General features: G+C 52.8%; 7 protein-coding genes across 7 annotated transcripts; 3 read left to right on the top strand and 4 right to left on the bottom strand.

Moving 5' to 3' along the window:
- Nucleotides 1-48: 48 nt before the first annotated feature.
- J4E78_002580 (uncharacterized protein) lies at nt 49-921 on the bottom strand (the record flags this gene model as incomplete). Its single annotated transcript, XM_049363226.1, has 1 exon — nt 49-921. The coding sequence occupies one exon, from the start codon at nt 919-921 to the stop codon at nt 49-51; it is 873 nt and encodes a 290-aa protein (XP_049225818.1).
- Nucleotides 922-1306: 385 nt separating this feature from the next.
- On the top strand, nt 1307-3050 carry J4E78_002579 (uncharacterized protein; the record flags this gene model as incomplete). Its single annotated transcript, XM_049363225.1, has 3 exons — nt 1307-1435; nt 1490-2592; nt 2654-3050. The coding sequence occupies 3 exons, from the start codon at nt 1307-1309 to the stop codon at nt 3048-3050; spliced, it is 1629 nt and encodes a 542-aa protein (XP_049225817.1).
- Nucleotides 3051-3272: 222 nt separating this feature from the next.
- J4E78_002578 (uncharacterized protein) lies at nt 3273-4194 on the bottom strand (the record flags this gene model as incomplete). The annotated part of the gene is made up of 2 exons (XM_049363224.1): nt 3273-3657; nt 3722-4194. 2 exons carry the CDS (start codon nt 4192-4194, stop codon nt 3273-3275), a joined length of 858 nt encoding a protein of 285 aa, XP_049225816.1.
- Nucleotides 4195-4685: 491 nt separating this feature from the next.
- J4E78_002577 (uncharacterized protein) lies at nt 4686-6341 on the bottom strand (the record flags this gene model as incomplete). The annotated part of the gene is made up of 3 exons (XM_049363223.1): nt 4686-5602; nt 5661-6121; nt 6175-6341. The coding sequence occupies 3 exons, from the start codon at nt 6339-6341 to the stop codon at nt 4686-4688; spliced, it is 1545 nt and encodes a 514-aa protein (XP_049225815.1).
- Nucleotides 6342-10962: 4621 nt separating this feature from the next.
- J4E78_002576 (uncharacterized protein) lies at nt 10963-11687 on the top strand (the record flags this gene model as incomplete). Its single annotated transcript, XM_049363222.1, has 2 exons — nt 10963-11064; nt 11121-11687. 2 exons carry the CDS (start codon nt 10963-10965, stop codon nt 11685-11687), a joined length of 669 nt encoding a protein of 222 aa, XP_049225814.1.
- Nucleotides 11688-11738: 51 nt separating this feature from the next.
- On the bottom strand, nt 11739-12696 carry J4E78_002575 (uncharacterized protein; the record flags this gene model as incomplete). Its single annotated transcript, XM_049363221.1, has 2 exons — nt 11739-12383; nt 12445-12696. The coding sequence occupies 2 exons, from the start codon at nt 12694-12696 to the stop codon at nt 11739-11741; spliced, it is 897 nt and encodes a 298-aa protein (XP_049225813.1).
- Nucleotides 12697-13062: 366 nt separating this feature from the next.
- Nucleotides 13063-15111, top strand: J4E78_002574 (uncharacterized protein; the record flags this gene model as incomplete). Its single annotated transcript, XM_049363220.1, has 6 exons — nt 13063-13128; nt 13180-13274; nt 13322-14080; nt 14126-14461; nt 14517-14707; nt 14768-15111. The coding sequence occupies 6 exons, from the start codon at nt 13063-13065 to the stop codon at nt 15109-15111; spliced, it is 1791 nt and encodes a 596-aa protein (XP_049225812.1).
- Between the last annotated feature and the right edge of the window lie 735 nt (nt 15112-15846).

Below are 15846 nucleotides of genomic sequence, written 5' to 3'. Positions count from 1 at the left end.
ACATGCAGCAATCCATAATGTAAAACACCCATTACTATTTAGGTTAATTTATCCTTCAGTGATATCCCTGTCCAGATTCTCCAGGAATCCCAGAAACGCCTGCTGACACTGCTCCGCTTGAGTGACATATATCTCATGTCCAGGGCCCTCGACAAGCACGAGCTTGCTTCCTTCGATCTTCTCCCTTAAAGCTTTCATGTCTTCGACTCTCACGGCAGCACTCTGTGTCGGTGACAGAATCAACGTCGGCACTTTTATCCTCTCCAACCACGGTCTCGCATCCAACGTCGACAGAAACTCTGCGTATTGGCCCAATCCCTCACCGTCACTAACAGCAATCTGTTCTAAATACCACGGAAGATACTGCGGATCCGTCACAGGGATAGTCCCCGGAATGCGCGACAACTCCTCTGCCCAACCCCGCGACCCAAGCTCCCTGCACGCCGTCGGCCAATCCTTCCTACCGAAAGCGAATAGCCGCAAAGCCACTGGAGGTAGATAAGTCGGTGTAGAGCAAACAGTCAAGCTCAGCAGCCTCTCTGGGTGTTTCGCCGCGAATATCTCGCCCAGAATGCCCCCTGTCGATTCGCCGAGGAAATGCACTCTCTCGACATCAAGTTGATCAAGCGTATCAACCATTTCTCCTAGGATCGTCTCTAGAGAGTAATCATACACTTCCGAATCTTTCGGGTAACTGGAGTGTCCATGGCCTCGCAAGTCCCGTCGTATGACACGGTATTTGCGAGATAGAACGGGGATCCAGTGGTACCAGAAGGCGGCGTGGCGCCCGAAACCGTGTTGTATCAAGATTGTTTCTCTCGATTTCCATGGGTCGGTAAAGTCATTCAGGATGTAGTGGGTTCGTTGACCGGAAGGGTGGTGGATGAATGTTCGGCCGGAGGCGTCGCGTTCTAACGACATGGTGAGGATGGGGTGTTGGGTGTTGCGGCTTTCGAATCGTTTTGCCTTGAACACCTTTTACCGTCCAGGCATATTTGGTTGTTCACAACCTTTCGCTCATCCCCAATGCCGACCCGGTCTCACTAGCATCCTATTGTAGAATCCTGGGGTACAGCGGCTTGTGGGGCCCATGTTGCGGGGAAGCTGCAGGGTCCACGAATTACCTAGGTATACCCCAATTCTTGGAACTATGCATCCTCACGAACAGGAACGTTAAAGTTTGGAAAGTCTGAAGCTAAAGGTTATATTAACAGAAAAGTCACATTACAAGTTACTGTCTAGGTGCTTCGGGGTGGGCTTTCAAGTGGTTACCGATTTTCTCTACGTTGCTACAGCAAATACCTAAATGGCTATCCTCGACATTGTCCAGACGACATCGCAATCGTCTTTTATCGTTAAACTTGGGCTGATTGCCACAACACCATTACTTCTTCTCTTGACTATATACTTCATTGTCGTACCCAACGCCATCAAAGTAACAGAGTCCATGAGATAACCCGTCTCGTATCATCGCTAAATCTGACTGCAGGACCGAAGACGTCGACATCTCCCACCAGGTCCCAAGGGCCACCCATTCGTCGGATCCCTTTTCGAACTGGCAGACACCGAAGCCGTCCGCGAGAAAGCCATCGCCTGGCGCAAGCAGTACGGCCATGTGTTCCACACCAAGATCGGCGGAACAGACTACATCTGGCTCTCCTCACCGCAAGCCGTAAAAGACCTCATGGACAAGAAATCCAACATCTACTCTTCCCGCGCCCCAGCCCCCATGGCTCAGGACGTTTTATCAGCGGGCCGCCGCCAACTCTTCATGCAATACGGGCCCAGGTGGCGCAGTATCCGCAAGCACAGCCATGCGCTCCTCAATTTAACAGCAAGCACGAACTATCAACCGGTGCAAGACTTTGAAAGCAAAGTCCTGCTGCAACAACTAATGCGCGACCCTGCTGACTTCATGTCCATCAACCGCCGCTACTCCGCGAGCGTCATCATGCAAGTCACATACGGCTACCGCATACCCAGCTGGGATCACCCGCTCATAAAACGTATCTACGGCGCCATCGACCGTTTTACTGTAAACACCGCACCCGGCGCGTGGGCTATTGATTCCTTTCCCGCGCTAGCCTCACTCCCACAATGGCTGTTCGGTAACTGGAGAGCACATGGGCAAAAGCTGTGTGAACAAGACAGCAAAGTGTACCTCGATCTGTGGAACAAGCTCAAAAAAGACACAGATGCTGGTGTCGCGAAAGACTGCTTCACGAAAACGTTCTATCTGAACGGGCCTGAGAAATCGGGGATCGACGATTTGGCTGCGGCGTATACGTGCGGTGGGCTTATTGAAGCGGGGTCTGAAACTACCGGGTCGACGCTGAACAACTTTGTGCTTTGTATGGCACTGTTTCCGGGAGCGCAGAAGAGGGCGCAGGAAGAGTTGGATCGGGTGGTTGGGCGGGATAGACTGCCAACGTGGGAGGATGAGGAGAAGCTGCCGTATGTGAGGAGTGTGATTAAGGAGGTGTTGAGGTGGAGGCCGGTGAATAAGTTTGGCATGCCACATGCGAGTAGTGAGGATGATTGGTATGAGGGGTGGTTTATTCCCAAGGGAAGTGTTGTTGTGCTGAACTGGTGGTACGCTTCTTACCCTTCCCCGTCGTCTTACTGAGTGCTGTTTGGCTAATTCTCATTGTAGGGCGATACACAACGATCCAACGCTCTGGTCTAACCCCACGGCTTTCGATCCATCTCGCTATCTAAACCACACCGCATCTGCGGCACACTACATGAACAGTCCCAATCCTTTAGAGCGCGATCACTTCACCTATGGCGCGGGGCGGCGTGGATGTCCTGGTGTCCATGTCGCCGAGCGCTCGCTCTTCATCAACGTATCGCGCGTACTTTGGGGGTTCAACCTCAACAAGAAGAAAGGGAAAGATGGAGGGGAGGTGGAAGTCAATACGAAGATGGAGCCAGGGTTTATGAGTGTACCAGAGCCGTTTGAATGCGATATCAGGCCGAGGAGTGAAGCGCATGCCAAGGTCATGAGGGAGGAGAGCGAGAAGGCAGAAAGGGAAGGACTCCATTATTGACGTGTTTAGTTTGCTGTTTGGAGAGATGATAGTTATAAGACAAGTTCCTTATTTATCAACTCGGCCATGACACATGATGATCTTGATCATCGTTACGTTGTCGTATTGATGGATAATCAAGATCATAATGTGTCATGGCCGAGTTGGTAAAGGAGAGATTGTGCCGGATCTAAAAGGTCGAGCCTACCAAAAGTTGAAGCTTCAATTGAAACAAGACTATTGCTAGTATCCCGCCCTCTTCGGGGGCTCCTTGTACCCCACATCCCAGATCTTATCACTCTCCAGGCCAATCCACCGCTGACTCTCATTCGGATAGTCAACCTGTTGTCTAAAGTAGATATTCTCCTGTGATAACTCCACCGCCTGGCCTGTCAAGTTATCGTCTGCGAGGAAAGCGTCCATGGCCTTGTTCACTGTCGACAAAGGTGTGATGTGCTCTTTGGGCCAGCGCGCCGCGACTTCTGGTGGACAGAGATTTGTGGGGATGAAGGCAGGGCAGATTGCGTTGACGGTGATGCCTTCTTTGACGAATACAGGGCCCGAGCCGCGGCATAGACCGATCACGCCGTATTTGCTGGCGGTGTATTGGGGGCATTGTGTCATGGCGCTGATGGTCTCGTTAGTCTCTTGAGTCTCTTCGAGCACTGAGAAGTGTGGGGAAAACGACTTACTATAACCCTGCTGCACTGCTCGTAGCAACAAACTTGCCCTTCCCTCCACCTGCCTCTTTACTTCTCCTGACATAATACTTGAACAGCCACAGTCCCTGGATGACGGCCTCAAGATTGACCTCCATAGTCTTCGTATTCAGCTTCTTAACCAAGCCGTCCTCATCCAGCTCCTCCTTCTCCATATCCTCAAAGATGTTCTGTCGGTCATCGATACCTGCATTGGCATGGCAGAAGTCCAGACGGTTGCCGCCCCATTCATACGCGCGTTTGAACAGCTGTGCTTGCGATTTGTAGGATGAGACGTCGACTTGATGGAATATGGCGTCAGGTCCAAGGGCACTGGCTACGCGCTCGCCGGACGAGGGATTGAGATCTGCGACGACAACTTTGAAGCCTTTGCTGTAGAGGTGGGTTGCGACTGCTTCGCCGATGCCGGAGCCGGCGCCTGTCACAATGGCTACGGGTTTCGACATGTCGATTTTGTGTGTCGTGCTTCACCAGAATTGAGATCTAAGGTGTTTACAAGAAGCAATCCGTAGGTTTGTAGGAAGGAAGCTACGATACGCCGTCACACAAGCGTGGTATGCCTTACTACACCATCGCTCTCGCATCTGTGCCGATCGGAAACATCGTCCCGGCTAGGCTGCGCGGCAAACATCGTCGTCGCTGTGGTTATGGGGCGTGGGGATGTGCTCGAAGACCCCACATGCTGCACGTCGGGAGTTGAGGCCAGAGCCGAGTTTACCCCGCACTAAACTGTATGGGGCGTGCGGGGGTGAAAGCGCTCGGTGGACACTCGCGAGCGACGTGCATGTTCGTTTTCGGTAAACTGATGCCGAGATGCATGAGAAGATATGAGATGAGCATCTACCACGCAACCTTTGCTACTGTCGTGACAGAACAAGTAGAGAACTCGGGTGCTCGACACGAGTGTGGCCGACCAGACCTTAGAAGCTCTCATTCGCTACTTCCCAGCGACGAACAAATCCCACGCCACACTGACCTCATCTAGATCGACAGCTCCTTCTTGTCTCAATGTCTCCAACCTGTCAACATCGCTAGAGTCGGGCCCATATATCTTAGTCTGACCCTCCGCCCAAGTACCACCAGGCCTCCCGTACGCAAAAGTCACAAAATCCTCCGCGACTCTCTTGGCCGTCATCTTTGCCTGATCAGGTATATGTTCATTGAAGTTCTGAAATAAGAACACTGCGTCCATCAGATGCACGCTCTTCCCCTTGAACATGCCGTCCCAGGGATTCGGCTCAGTAAAGAGATACGAGAAAACCCTCCTCTTGAAAGCGCGAGCATAGTACTGTGCCGGAAGCCTATATGCGATATCCGTTCCCAGTTCAATGATGGAAACCATGGCCTCCGCATCTGGAGTCGAAGGTGTGATCTTGTATTCAGATAACACGGCTTGAGCGACCGGGGATGAGAGGTTGCGGGAGAAGGATGTATGGATTGCGGATGCGATGCCAGGAAGGCGCGAACTCAGACCCATGAAATAGAAGACGTTTCCATCGTCTGCGCACGAGCCGATCAACAACTCCTCGCACCGAGTGTTGTTCAAGCTCTGGAATGTACCACTTGATAAGTTAGCGAATGAGGGCGCTTCGGGGATCATGTCACCATCCAGGTATGGAGCGAGTGGAATCTTGATTGGTATCTTCTGGACCAGGTCTTCGGGACTCATGGCAAGTAACTTCTGAATACGATCATGCGTGGAAGCGTCTTCGAGTCCCAGGGCTTGCAGAACAGCCTTGTAAGACTTTTCGGCCACAGCGGGTGAGAGTGGTTTGAGCATGAGTGGTGTCCCAGACATGCTGATCCCACGTCTGAACAATGGTTCTTTGCAACTCAGATGATGCAATACGGAGGCTGTCTCACATTAGCACACTCGCAATCCACGTTGAGATAACGACTTGTAATAACATACCAGCACCGGCACTAACCCCGAATACGGTAACATTTTCTCCATCACCTCCAAAGCCACCGATGAACTTCTTCACCCACTTCAACGCACACCTCTGATCTCTTAGACTGTTGTTCCCCAGATACCCATCGCTTCTCAACTCCTCACTCGTCAGGTTCCCCGGTGCCCCCAGTCGGTAATTCACACTGACGACAACTATTGGCATGCCAATATCGGCGCTCATCTTAACAAGACGTGCAGGATCCCATTGCGGCCAAGAGTTTGCGCCCATAATGAGGCCGCCGCCGTGAATGAATACCATGACTGGCAGGGCACTGCCGGTTTCCGTGGGAAGAGACGGGACGGTGATGTTCAGATTGAGACACTCCGAGTGGGACATGGGAACTTCGGGTGCGGTGCCGACGGTGCATTGGATCAAGGTGGACTGCTCGAATGTGCAGAGGTCTGGTGCTGGGGCGCGTGGTCTGGTGTAGTTAGTATGCAGCCCTGCAGGATGGAAAGCAAGAGGGTAAATTACCCGTATCGTGTAGCATCGACGATTTTGTTGCCATACGAAGTGATGAGTTCGGGCGCTGCGAGCCAGTTCTTCACCTCGGCGTACTTGATTCCGAGATACCTCCTCAATCCATCTTCTTCTACGCCCACGAAAGACCCAAAAGTTGATTCCAGGATAGTTTCTCTCATACCGGCATTTGGAGACATTGCAGAAACCACGACGGTCTTGTCTACTCTGCCCTCCAGGACACCATCCTATTTATATGCACCTTCCTCATCCACGCACCGTCTCTTTACATTTCTATTATCCCTCATCCACCTAGCGTAATCCAATACAACAGACACGGCGTACCAACGCACTAACCCGCCAGGACCAAAGGAAGCGGGTTCTTAAGGCGGGCGTAATCCTTCACGCCAAATTGAGCGAAGCGCTCACGTGACGTCGGCCGAACTCCACGGAATCTGTATACTAAAACACTACGCTATGACCTTCGTCACGTGTGTTGTTGGTACTGTTGAGATTGCTGCCGCGTTCTACTCGGAAGAAACTTGATTATACCTGGTAATATGCAGAGATGGTGGTATTGATAGCGGACTAAGGATGCAAGATATGTTAGCGTAAACAATGCGCCGTGATGCCTGCATCGAAAAGAATACTTTGGTTTGGGTATTGCTTCCACTGAACTACTCCTTCGAAAGATATCCTATATGTCTTGTCACTATCGTCCACCACTCGATAAACTATGCCTTAACCTCAACGCTCTTAACAAGCTCCCCACCCAACCGCTTAATCTCATGCACAATACCCTCTCTATTCGCTTTAATCTCAACGTCATCCTTCTTGCCAGCCACGAGAACACTGTTCCATCCAGGCTTGACCTTCCAGCTCCTCTGCGCAGTGACAACCGGGTTCCACAGCCCGACGATCTTGTCCAGTGTCTCCGGGTCCCAGAACCAGAGCACGGCATCGCCGTAGATTTCTAGTAGGTCTTGTGCGAAGAGCTGCGGGAGCGGTGGTGCGGCCGGTGATGAGCTGGTCGTGGACTTCTGGAGGTCGAGGTTCTTGAATTTGGGAGTGGATTTGCTGGATTTGGTTTGCTTGAGCGTGTGTTTCGGGGAGATTATTATGGTGATGTCGAAGTCGGAGATACCGGGCGTGAAGAGTGCTTCGGGCGAGAATGTGTTCTGTGACTTAGCAACATCTTTGCTGTTGTTGATATGCTTCAGCAGACGGTCTTCGTCCGCTCGAACAGCCTGTGTAGCCGCCTTTGCCAACGCCGTTAAACGTGCAGCAACAACCTTTTCAGGCTTCGCTTTATCAGTCCAGGTTGTGCCCTCTTCGTCAAGGTTTGTTGCAGCAAAGAGCACAACGCGGTTCATGGCTGGATCTATGCGACGCCATGCTTCGAAGCGCGTCCGTAACCGGTCGAGATCTTCAGACTTCATGCCCTTAGATGTGGTGTCCTCCAAATCTGCGGGGTTTGCGGAGAACGTTGTCGAGAAGTCGACTATCAATGGGACATGTCTCCAGTCCCATCGGCTTATCCAAGACAAAGCTCGTAGGAAGCCAGTAGTTGCGGTCGTGGGTACAGGCCATGGGTGCGGCTGCAGGAATGTGCGGATGACGAGAAGCTCAATAAGCTCAGGCGAGAAGTGCGGAGCCAGAAGATGCGATGCGAACCACTTCTTCGTCAACCGTATGGCTGGCGAGAGGGCCAAGAAACGGGTACATAATGTCTGTAGTACCTGCGAATGCATAGGGGACTGAACAAACTCGCGCTTGTAGAGTGCCAGGGATGCAGCAGCGGATTCCCTTGATGGTCCATCCAATGACTTGTCCTTGATCTGGCGGTCGAATAGCGTAGGTTCACGGTCGTGGTAGATGCGGATACGGAATGTGAAGCCTGCAGCGACGGTAACATCGAGGAATGCTTGGTTCTGCGCTGGTTGTGACGGATTTTCCATGCCCACGCGAACAACATAGCCATTTTCAAGCTTAGATAGAAGCTCGGCTAGCCTGAGCAGGAAAGCGATCTTGGTCCGTTGTATGGCGCACAAATCGTCCGGCCAGCGACCAGAACCCTCGAATTGCAATACGACAGAGGCGGGAGTATGGCCTGCAGCAGGAACGTCAATAGACGCATATCGGAGTTGTGGGTCGGCGGCCCTCAAATGGCGAAGGCGAAGTGGGAGCTCTTCCAAATCTCGAATGTCCTTCTCCATAGCACTGAAAGCGTTCATGATGGGCAAGAATGGCGCGGTCCCAGATTGTCCTTGCATGCGACCAGCTGGTATGAGATGTCCGAACGAATCGCTCGAGAATTTGGCTGATTGCGCCACTTTCTCACCCACGTGTTTGCCAAGGATGTAGAGTACGATCTGTTCGATCACGGAAACAGATGCGTCTTTGACAGCCCAGACAACACTCTCAAGAATGCTGCCATCTTTGAAGCGCCTGAGCTCCGCCTTCTCGCCCCAGAATTTTCGGAATGCTGCAGCTTCCTGTTTGTTCTCAGCAGAAGGACCGTGGTCGACAGTGCGAGTGGCGTTGGCGGGATCAGTAGCGAAGTTGACAAGTATGCTTCTGCTTTGCTTCTCCTGGGGACGTCGCGAGGATATCGACCACGACTCTTCTTCGGGCATGGTAAATGACAAAGCCGAGATGCGGTCGGTAAGCGCGCGAGTCAGACTATTATGTACTTTCTTGCAAGTCTCGCTGACGCGTTGGTCATATTCCTCACCGGCGTTTTCGAGTCCAAGCGACGCAAGAGGTATCTCAAGTGTGGCATCGTAACGGTACTTCAACAACTCCGTCTTCAGAATGAATGCCGCGTCGAAGTGATCGAACACAGAGTCACTGAGCATATCTACGGTAGCTTTCGCTTCGGATCGTAGACGCGTGTAGGACCATGGTGTCATCTTGAACAGGATATTTTGTCCACGAGGGCCATCGAACACGACAGGCGCAGTCTCGGCCTTGGGTATGTTGATGTTTGTGGCTTGGAAGATGAACGGTTTCTTCGTGAGATCACCTCGGGACAAAAATTGCAACGTCGACTTGAACAGTTGATAACTGCTGAATCCTGAAGAGACAGATTGTGCGCCGGTGCCAGCGTTTGGCTGCAGTAGTATAGCCATGATCGCAGCCCATTCGAAGTTTCCGAAACCTCCTTTGCGAATCTGACTACCGAAGCCACGCTGCTTCAGCCAAACACGTCCAAGTATACAAGCATCCTTGAACGCATCAGCTCTTGAAGCGGTGCCGTGAAGAAGCTTGAGGTAGGCTGTGACATTGGCATCCGATTGTAGTGTGTTGTTGTAGAATGGCGTTGGAGTGAGTGTCTTGGTGGAAGCTTCGTCGTTGCTGCCTTTTGGTCGCACGCAGTTCGAGGTGGGCAGCAGTTTGTTTGACGGAAAGGTGTTCTCCGGTACCGCGACCAGGATGTTGATCTGGCACTTGGAGCTCGAGAAGTCGTCCGCGTCGCCGTTTCCGCTCGGTCGTACAACTAGGATAGGCTGAAGCTGATTGCCGTTCAGTAAGTCGAAGGATGATTGAAATTTGTGTTCCTTCGAAGCCTTGATGCCAGCAGCCAGGCACGCCAGATAGTACGAGCGCTTGTAAAAGTATCGGTGATTCAGGTAATCCTTGTCTGTGAACAGGCTCCTGGGCATTGTCACAACCAGATCAATTGACATCCCTTCGTCGTGTCGAGTCGCGGTTTTGAGCGGGTAACTGCCGGTCGCGTTGATGCTCGCAGGTCGTTCGTACTGCAGCTTGTACAGGGCGTCTTTGGGAGGGCGAGGACTGGGGAACGGCACCGCGACACCGGCTGATTTAAGCGCTTTCTCGGCTTCAGCAATCTACGGTTGATCAGCTTGTATTGACCCCATTCGAAGCATTCTTCACATACTGGCAATGGCTCGCGGCTGGGTATCTGCTCGATGATGGTCTTGAGGGTGCGCATCGCGTTCTCTGCGGGAGCTTCCTTCTTACCGTACTTCAGCTTGACCTGGTCGAGCAGCTCGTCGAGCTGAAGCTTGAACATGTTCGACTTGAAGGATTCCGCAGTGTATACGCCGTCTTGCAGGCTGGGCGCAGATCTCTTGGGCGGCTTGGACGCGCTCGTCGCTTTGCCGGCAGTCGTCTGCTTTCTGCTCTCGTGGACGTCCTCTTCTTCTTCAAAGTCGTTTGCTTCCTCCCCGCTCATATCCTCATCATCGTCGTCTTGGACCTCTTCTGCGCTGTCCATCTCCGCATCGCTGTGGTCGAGCGCATCCTCGGCATCGCTGCCATCCAGCGCGACTCCACCGTTGTCGCCGTCGAAATCGGCGAAACTTCCTTCGCTGCCGTCCTCCGAGTCGCTGTGCTCGAGCTTTCTGCGTTTTGTCGCGGGAGGTGCCATGGTGGTGGTTCGTGAGGTGTGAGCGCATGCGACGCGAAATTTCTCTGGAACTTTTGGGAGCGGAGGCTTATCGATAAGCAGGGATTAGTTATGGCGCGTTTACATCACACCCACCCCTCTTTGACAGCTCCACGAGCTCGTAACCTGGGCGCGCTTGCCACATGTACACCGGTGTACTTGCTGTGCATGCATCATGAGCTCTTGACACACATAATCGCGTTAGGCTCAAGCTTGTTCTGGTCTTTGATTATATGAGCATACCTCTGTCTAACTAAATCATCCCCATTCGTCTTGCTCCCCTAGTACTGCTTTCCACGGTGCCTCTTTCCACTAAGTTCAACCGCGTACGCGGACCTTCCCTCTTCTTCAAGCCCCAATCTGTAACTGCACAGAGTCAAGCTTTCAGCATGGCTTGGCGAAGCTCTGGGGCGACTAACGAAGCTCTAATTACAAACCTTGTAAAGAACAAGCTGATCCGGTCTGACCGTGTTAAAGATGCCATGTTACGGGTAGGGCTGCGAATGTTTGATGAGCCAACATGTTCAAGTATGATAACAGTCGCTAGGTTGATCGCGCGCACTGTGCCCCAGCCAAACCGTACGATGACTCTCCTCAACCCCTAGGGCACAAGGCCACCATCTCCGCACCACACATGCATGCTTCAGCGTGCGAGTCACTCCTCGACTATCTCGAACCCGGGGCCAAAGTCCTGGATGTCGGTTCTGGCTCGGGCTACCTCACAGCTGTCCTCGCCAACCTCGTTGCGCCCAACGGCACGGTTATTGGCATCGACCACATCCAGCCGTTGAACGACATGGCGAACGCGAATATGGGCAAGTCAGAAGATGGGCGGAAGATGTTGGAGTCGGGACAAATCAAGTTTGTGACTGGTGACGGGCGAGAAGGATGGGCCGAGGGCGCGCCGTACGATGCTATTCATGTTGGGGCTGCAGCAGCTGTGCACCACAAGGCGTTGACCGATCAGCTGAAAGCTCCGGGCCGGCTCTTCGTTCCGGTCGCGGAAGGCGGGACGCAGCATATCTATGTCATCGACAAGAACAAGGACGGAAGTCTCGAGCGGCAAAAGTTGTATGGTGTGCAGTATGTGCCGCTGACGGACGCGCCCGTGTAGGCGGAGATGGGATTCGAAGGGTAGCGTAGTCTCTATAGCCGTCTTGTATCACTACCGTCCTACCAGCCCCTCGAACAACTCATCCCGTCTCCTCCGTAGTTCGTCAAGCCTAACATCCAGTTTGCCCACCTCTTTCCTGGCCGCCTCTTTGTCCGCAGGCAAGCCACCGAATTCTGCGACCTGCTTCTCCAAGCCTTCTACGCGTTCTCGAAGCTCATCAAGAGCCTTCTGCTGCTCCAGCATGTCGGTTATAGCCTCGGCAGATCCAACGTTCTTGGACCCCGGCGTCATGTTGCGCGATTGCGACGACTGGAGGGACGAGAGCTTGTCTTCGTGTTCGCGGATCTTGGTGCGTAGGTGCTTAACCTGACGCGTTTGCTCGGTCGTCTGGCGCTGGAGGTTGGACGGCGTTGCGAAGGCGGGGTTCGTTTGGAGCTCGTGGAGCTGGGTTCGAAGGAGAGCTTGCTGCTTGTCCAGGTAGCTCTGTAGCGTGTGGATGTGCTGCAGCTGGTTCGTGAGGTTCTGCGAGGCGGTCGTGTGCTGTATGAGAGCGTGCGCGATGCTCTCGGGGTTGGCGGTCGGTAGGTTGAGAGCCACAGCTGTGGATGCGAGTGCATCGAGCGCTTGCTCGCCTTCGGGGGTAAGGCTCGCTTGCAGCCTGGACAGGATGCGTTCGTCGACTTCGTTCCTTGGGACCTACCGTTGTGAGCAGGGTGCTCGGTGCGCGGCAGCTGATGCGGACCTGCAGTTCTCATACCTCGTCCAGCTCCTTCAATGCCTCCCTCTCCAGGCGCTCCATGACGGTCCTCTCCTCGTCGGCGCGCTCATTTGCCATGGACAGCTCGCGGAGGACCTTGAGCGTCTCCTCGTTGCGCTCGAACGTCGGCACCGTGCGCCCGGCATACTTGTACGACAGCCATGAGTCGATGTGCGCCCAGTCCTGGGCTTGTGCGCGCTGCTGACGCGCTTTGGAGGGCGAGAAGAGGTCGGAAGGGGTGAGGTTGTCCATGGTCGTGCTCGCGGTGCTCAGGTGTCTGGCTATCGAGAGCTAGGCTGAACCCTTACAGAAGAAAGCAACGCCAAAGTGGGGCCAGTGCGAACGTGAACGGGCTCAGATGCCCCAGTCGAGGGTGCATATGTGGATGCGCTGACGTTCCGGACTGACACCGCGATGCGGAGGAAGTGACGCTGCATTATCGATAACCTTAAATTTCCTACCCAAGTGCCGAAGTCGGAGCTAATCGGCTTTTGGAATAAGCCATGGTGCAATTGGGGAGTCATTGCGCCATTACATCTCATTTACCTGCCCCGTTACTGGTGTCTTCGCTATTCTCTAGTCCTGCCTTACCACATTCTTCTCCGTCGTGCTTGCAACATGTCGCCCATGGCCCTGGAAAACGATGTAGAAGTCGGAGAGAGTCTGCCGCCGGCAACTGAGCACGTGCGTCCAACTTCACTCTTGACTACCACACCATAGGCTGATAAGAGGCAGGCGGTTAGTGTGTCACTGCCGACATGGCGGGCAAACGTTGGATATGAAGAGGGTGAAGAATGGGTCATCAGCAAAATGAAGACTGGCTACCCTAGGTACTGTGTGGCGAGACAGATGGCGAACGTATACTAACCACGACAAGATTCTTCATACATAAGATCATACAAGCCTTTGCGGCTGCAATCGTCGAGAAGCATGGGAAAGAGGGAGAAAGTGCAATGCTATTCCCCACAAACACCACTGCATCAAGGTGTCAAGACTTCTTCTTGCGACAAGCACCAGACCTGGATGCGTCACAAGTTCGGATTCTGGATTTCGTACCGGCAGCTGAAAGAGCTCGCTCTGACGAATTGCAAATTATCTCACCGAGAGTATCAGCCGTCCTCTTCCCAAAAGATCGCTTCAGCATCGCAAAGACATTTTGGCAGCACTCCGGAGATGGTGTCTCAAGTCGTAGAGCAGAGTATTGCTCTCAGCTCTTCAAGGAGGGCATTTTGGTAGAGGCTTCCACTGTCAACCAGCCAGCAAGAGTGTGCAAAGGACCCAGACGGTATCAGAAGCAGACGTCGATTGACCTGAGCGCTTCGGACACATCCACCAACGGCAACGGAGAAGTGCAAGATCCTTCGCAGTTCGTCGAAGAAAGATTCGGACGCAACTTGGATCTCTCAAAAACCAAGAATGCAAAGTTGGCCATTCGAAGGCGCATTGCAGGTTCATTAACAGCGGACGTCAGCTTGACGGAAGCAATGACCCTGGATCATGACGCGGCAAGGAAGAGGCCAGTAGCAGGCTTCTCCGAAGATGACGTCTATCTGTACCCCACGGGAATGAGCTCCATCTTCAACGCTCACAGGAATCTACTCAGAGCAAAGGGCTCAAAGAGGGCCATCGTCTATGGGTAAGCTTTTCAGTCTCCGCGTCTGTACCACTCTAATAGCTTCAGCTTCCCATACATCGACACCTTGAAAATCACCGAGAAGTTTGGTCCCGGCTCACAGTTCTACGGCTTCGGCTCATCAGAAGAGCTGGACGACCTCGAGCAACGATTAGAAGGTGGCGAGAGATTCGTCGCCCTCTTCACCGAGTTCCCTGGAAACCCGTTACTCAGATCCCCGGACCTAGAGCGCATACGCAAACTAGCCGACAAGTACGACTTCTGCGTAGTCGTAGATGAGACGATTGGCAACTTCATCAATGTCAATGTTTTGCAGTATGCGGACGTTGTCGTCAGCAGTCTGACCAAGGTGTTCAGCGGAGACAGCAATGTCATGGGTGGAGGGTGAGCATCAATCCTGGCCACTGACGAAAGACACGCACTAACATGGAATGTACAGACTGGTGCTCAACCCCAAAGCAAAGAATTACGCCCTCCTCAAGCGCACATGGGAAGAAGACTACGAAGACAACCACTGGGCCGAAGACAGCATTTTCCTCGAGCGCAACAGCCGTGACTTCGTCTCAAGAATCGATCGTATCGGTACCAACGCCGAAGCCATCTGCGACGTACTCAGCGCACATCCTCGCGGTACGTATCTTTTCCACACCTGATCTCTTTCAACCAGCACCCATCTAACACAACCTCCAGTCAAACAAGTAAACTACCCCAAAACCTCACCAACGCGCCCCTTCTATGAGAAATGCCGCAACCCGTCCGGTGGCTACGGCGGCCTCCTCTCCGCCACCTTCTACACAAAAGCCGACGCCATCGCCTTCTTTGACAACCTCGATACAGTGAAAGGACCTAGTCTGGGTACAAACTTTACACTCAGCTCGCCGTATGTCATTTTGGCGCATTATGGCGAGTTGGATTGGTGTGCGAAATGGGGCGTGGAAGCGGATTTGATTCGTTTTAGTGTTGGGTTGGAGGAGACAAGCAAGTTGGTCGAGACGTTTAAGAGGGCGTTGGATGCGATTCCTGCTGCAGAGTAGTATTTGCGTTCGGAAGTCGGTGTTGTTGTGCGAGTAACAATGCGATTCGATATGACATGACATGCTCTACATTTCGAGGCATTGGCTGCATTCCAAGGTTCGTGGTCTTGATCTGCTTACCTAGGCGGTTCCTTCCAGTCTAGGCAGTGACATGCGGTTTTCTCCTTAATTCGCTCCTTTTGGAAGCGACGAACATGAAACGCGAAGTCACCTCTTCCGTCTTCCGTCTGCTCTGCGATTCGCGAGCGACAAAGCAGTAGCATTCGCTCCTTCGTCTTGCTAGGGACTTTGGCTGTGTACATTGTGAGCAGAATTCGCTTCTTAGTCAGTCAGCGGATAATATGTGTCATCATCAGAGTGGGCTACGTTGACGTGACATGGTTGGTAGTAAGATCGTCAACTACCGGGTTTGAGTCTCGGATTGATGTGTTCGATCTGCGCGGATGATTCCGTGCACTCCAGATCTCGACTGATGGCCAGTTGTTATGACATTGTCCAAGCATCGATCGACATTTGCAGTGTGGGTATGCAGATTCTCTCTTCTTGCGAGCGTCATACTGCGCTACTCCACAGTGAAATCAGATGGGAGGTATCGGTTGAGGCAATGAGTTTCGTGGGTTCCAATTTCAGTGTACGTTTTTTGTGTGAGCGATCAGTTGTCGAAGTATCGTCATGATGCCACTAGTTGAGGGAATCAGATTTTGATCATTCAAGATGAACACAAAGTGTCCGACA

The sequence above is a fragment of the Alternaria triticimaculans genome (genome assembly GCF_023758025.1).
Source record: "Alternaria triticimaculans strain BMP 0046 chromosome Unknown scaffold_2, whole genome shotgun sequence".
In the NCBI taxonomy this organism is placed as follows: Eukaryota; Fungi; Ascomycota; class Dothideomycetes; order Pleosporales; family Pleosporaceae; genus Alternaria; species Alternaria triticimaculans.
The sequence above is the reverse complement of the archived record's forward strand: the minus strand, read 5'-3'. Positions and strand labels throughout refer to the sequence as shown.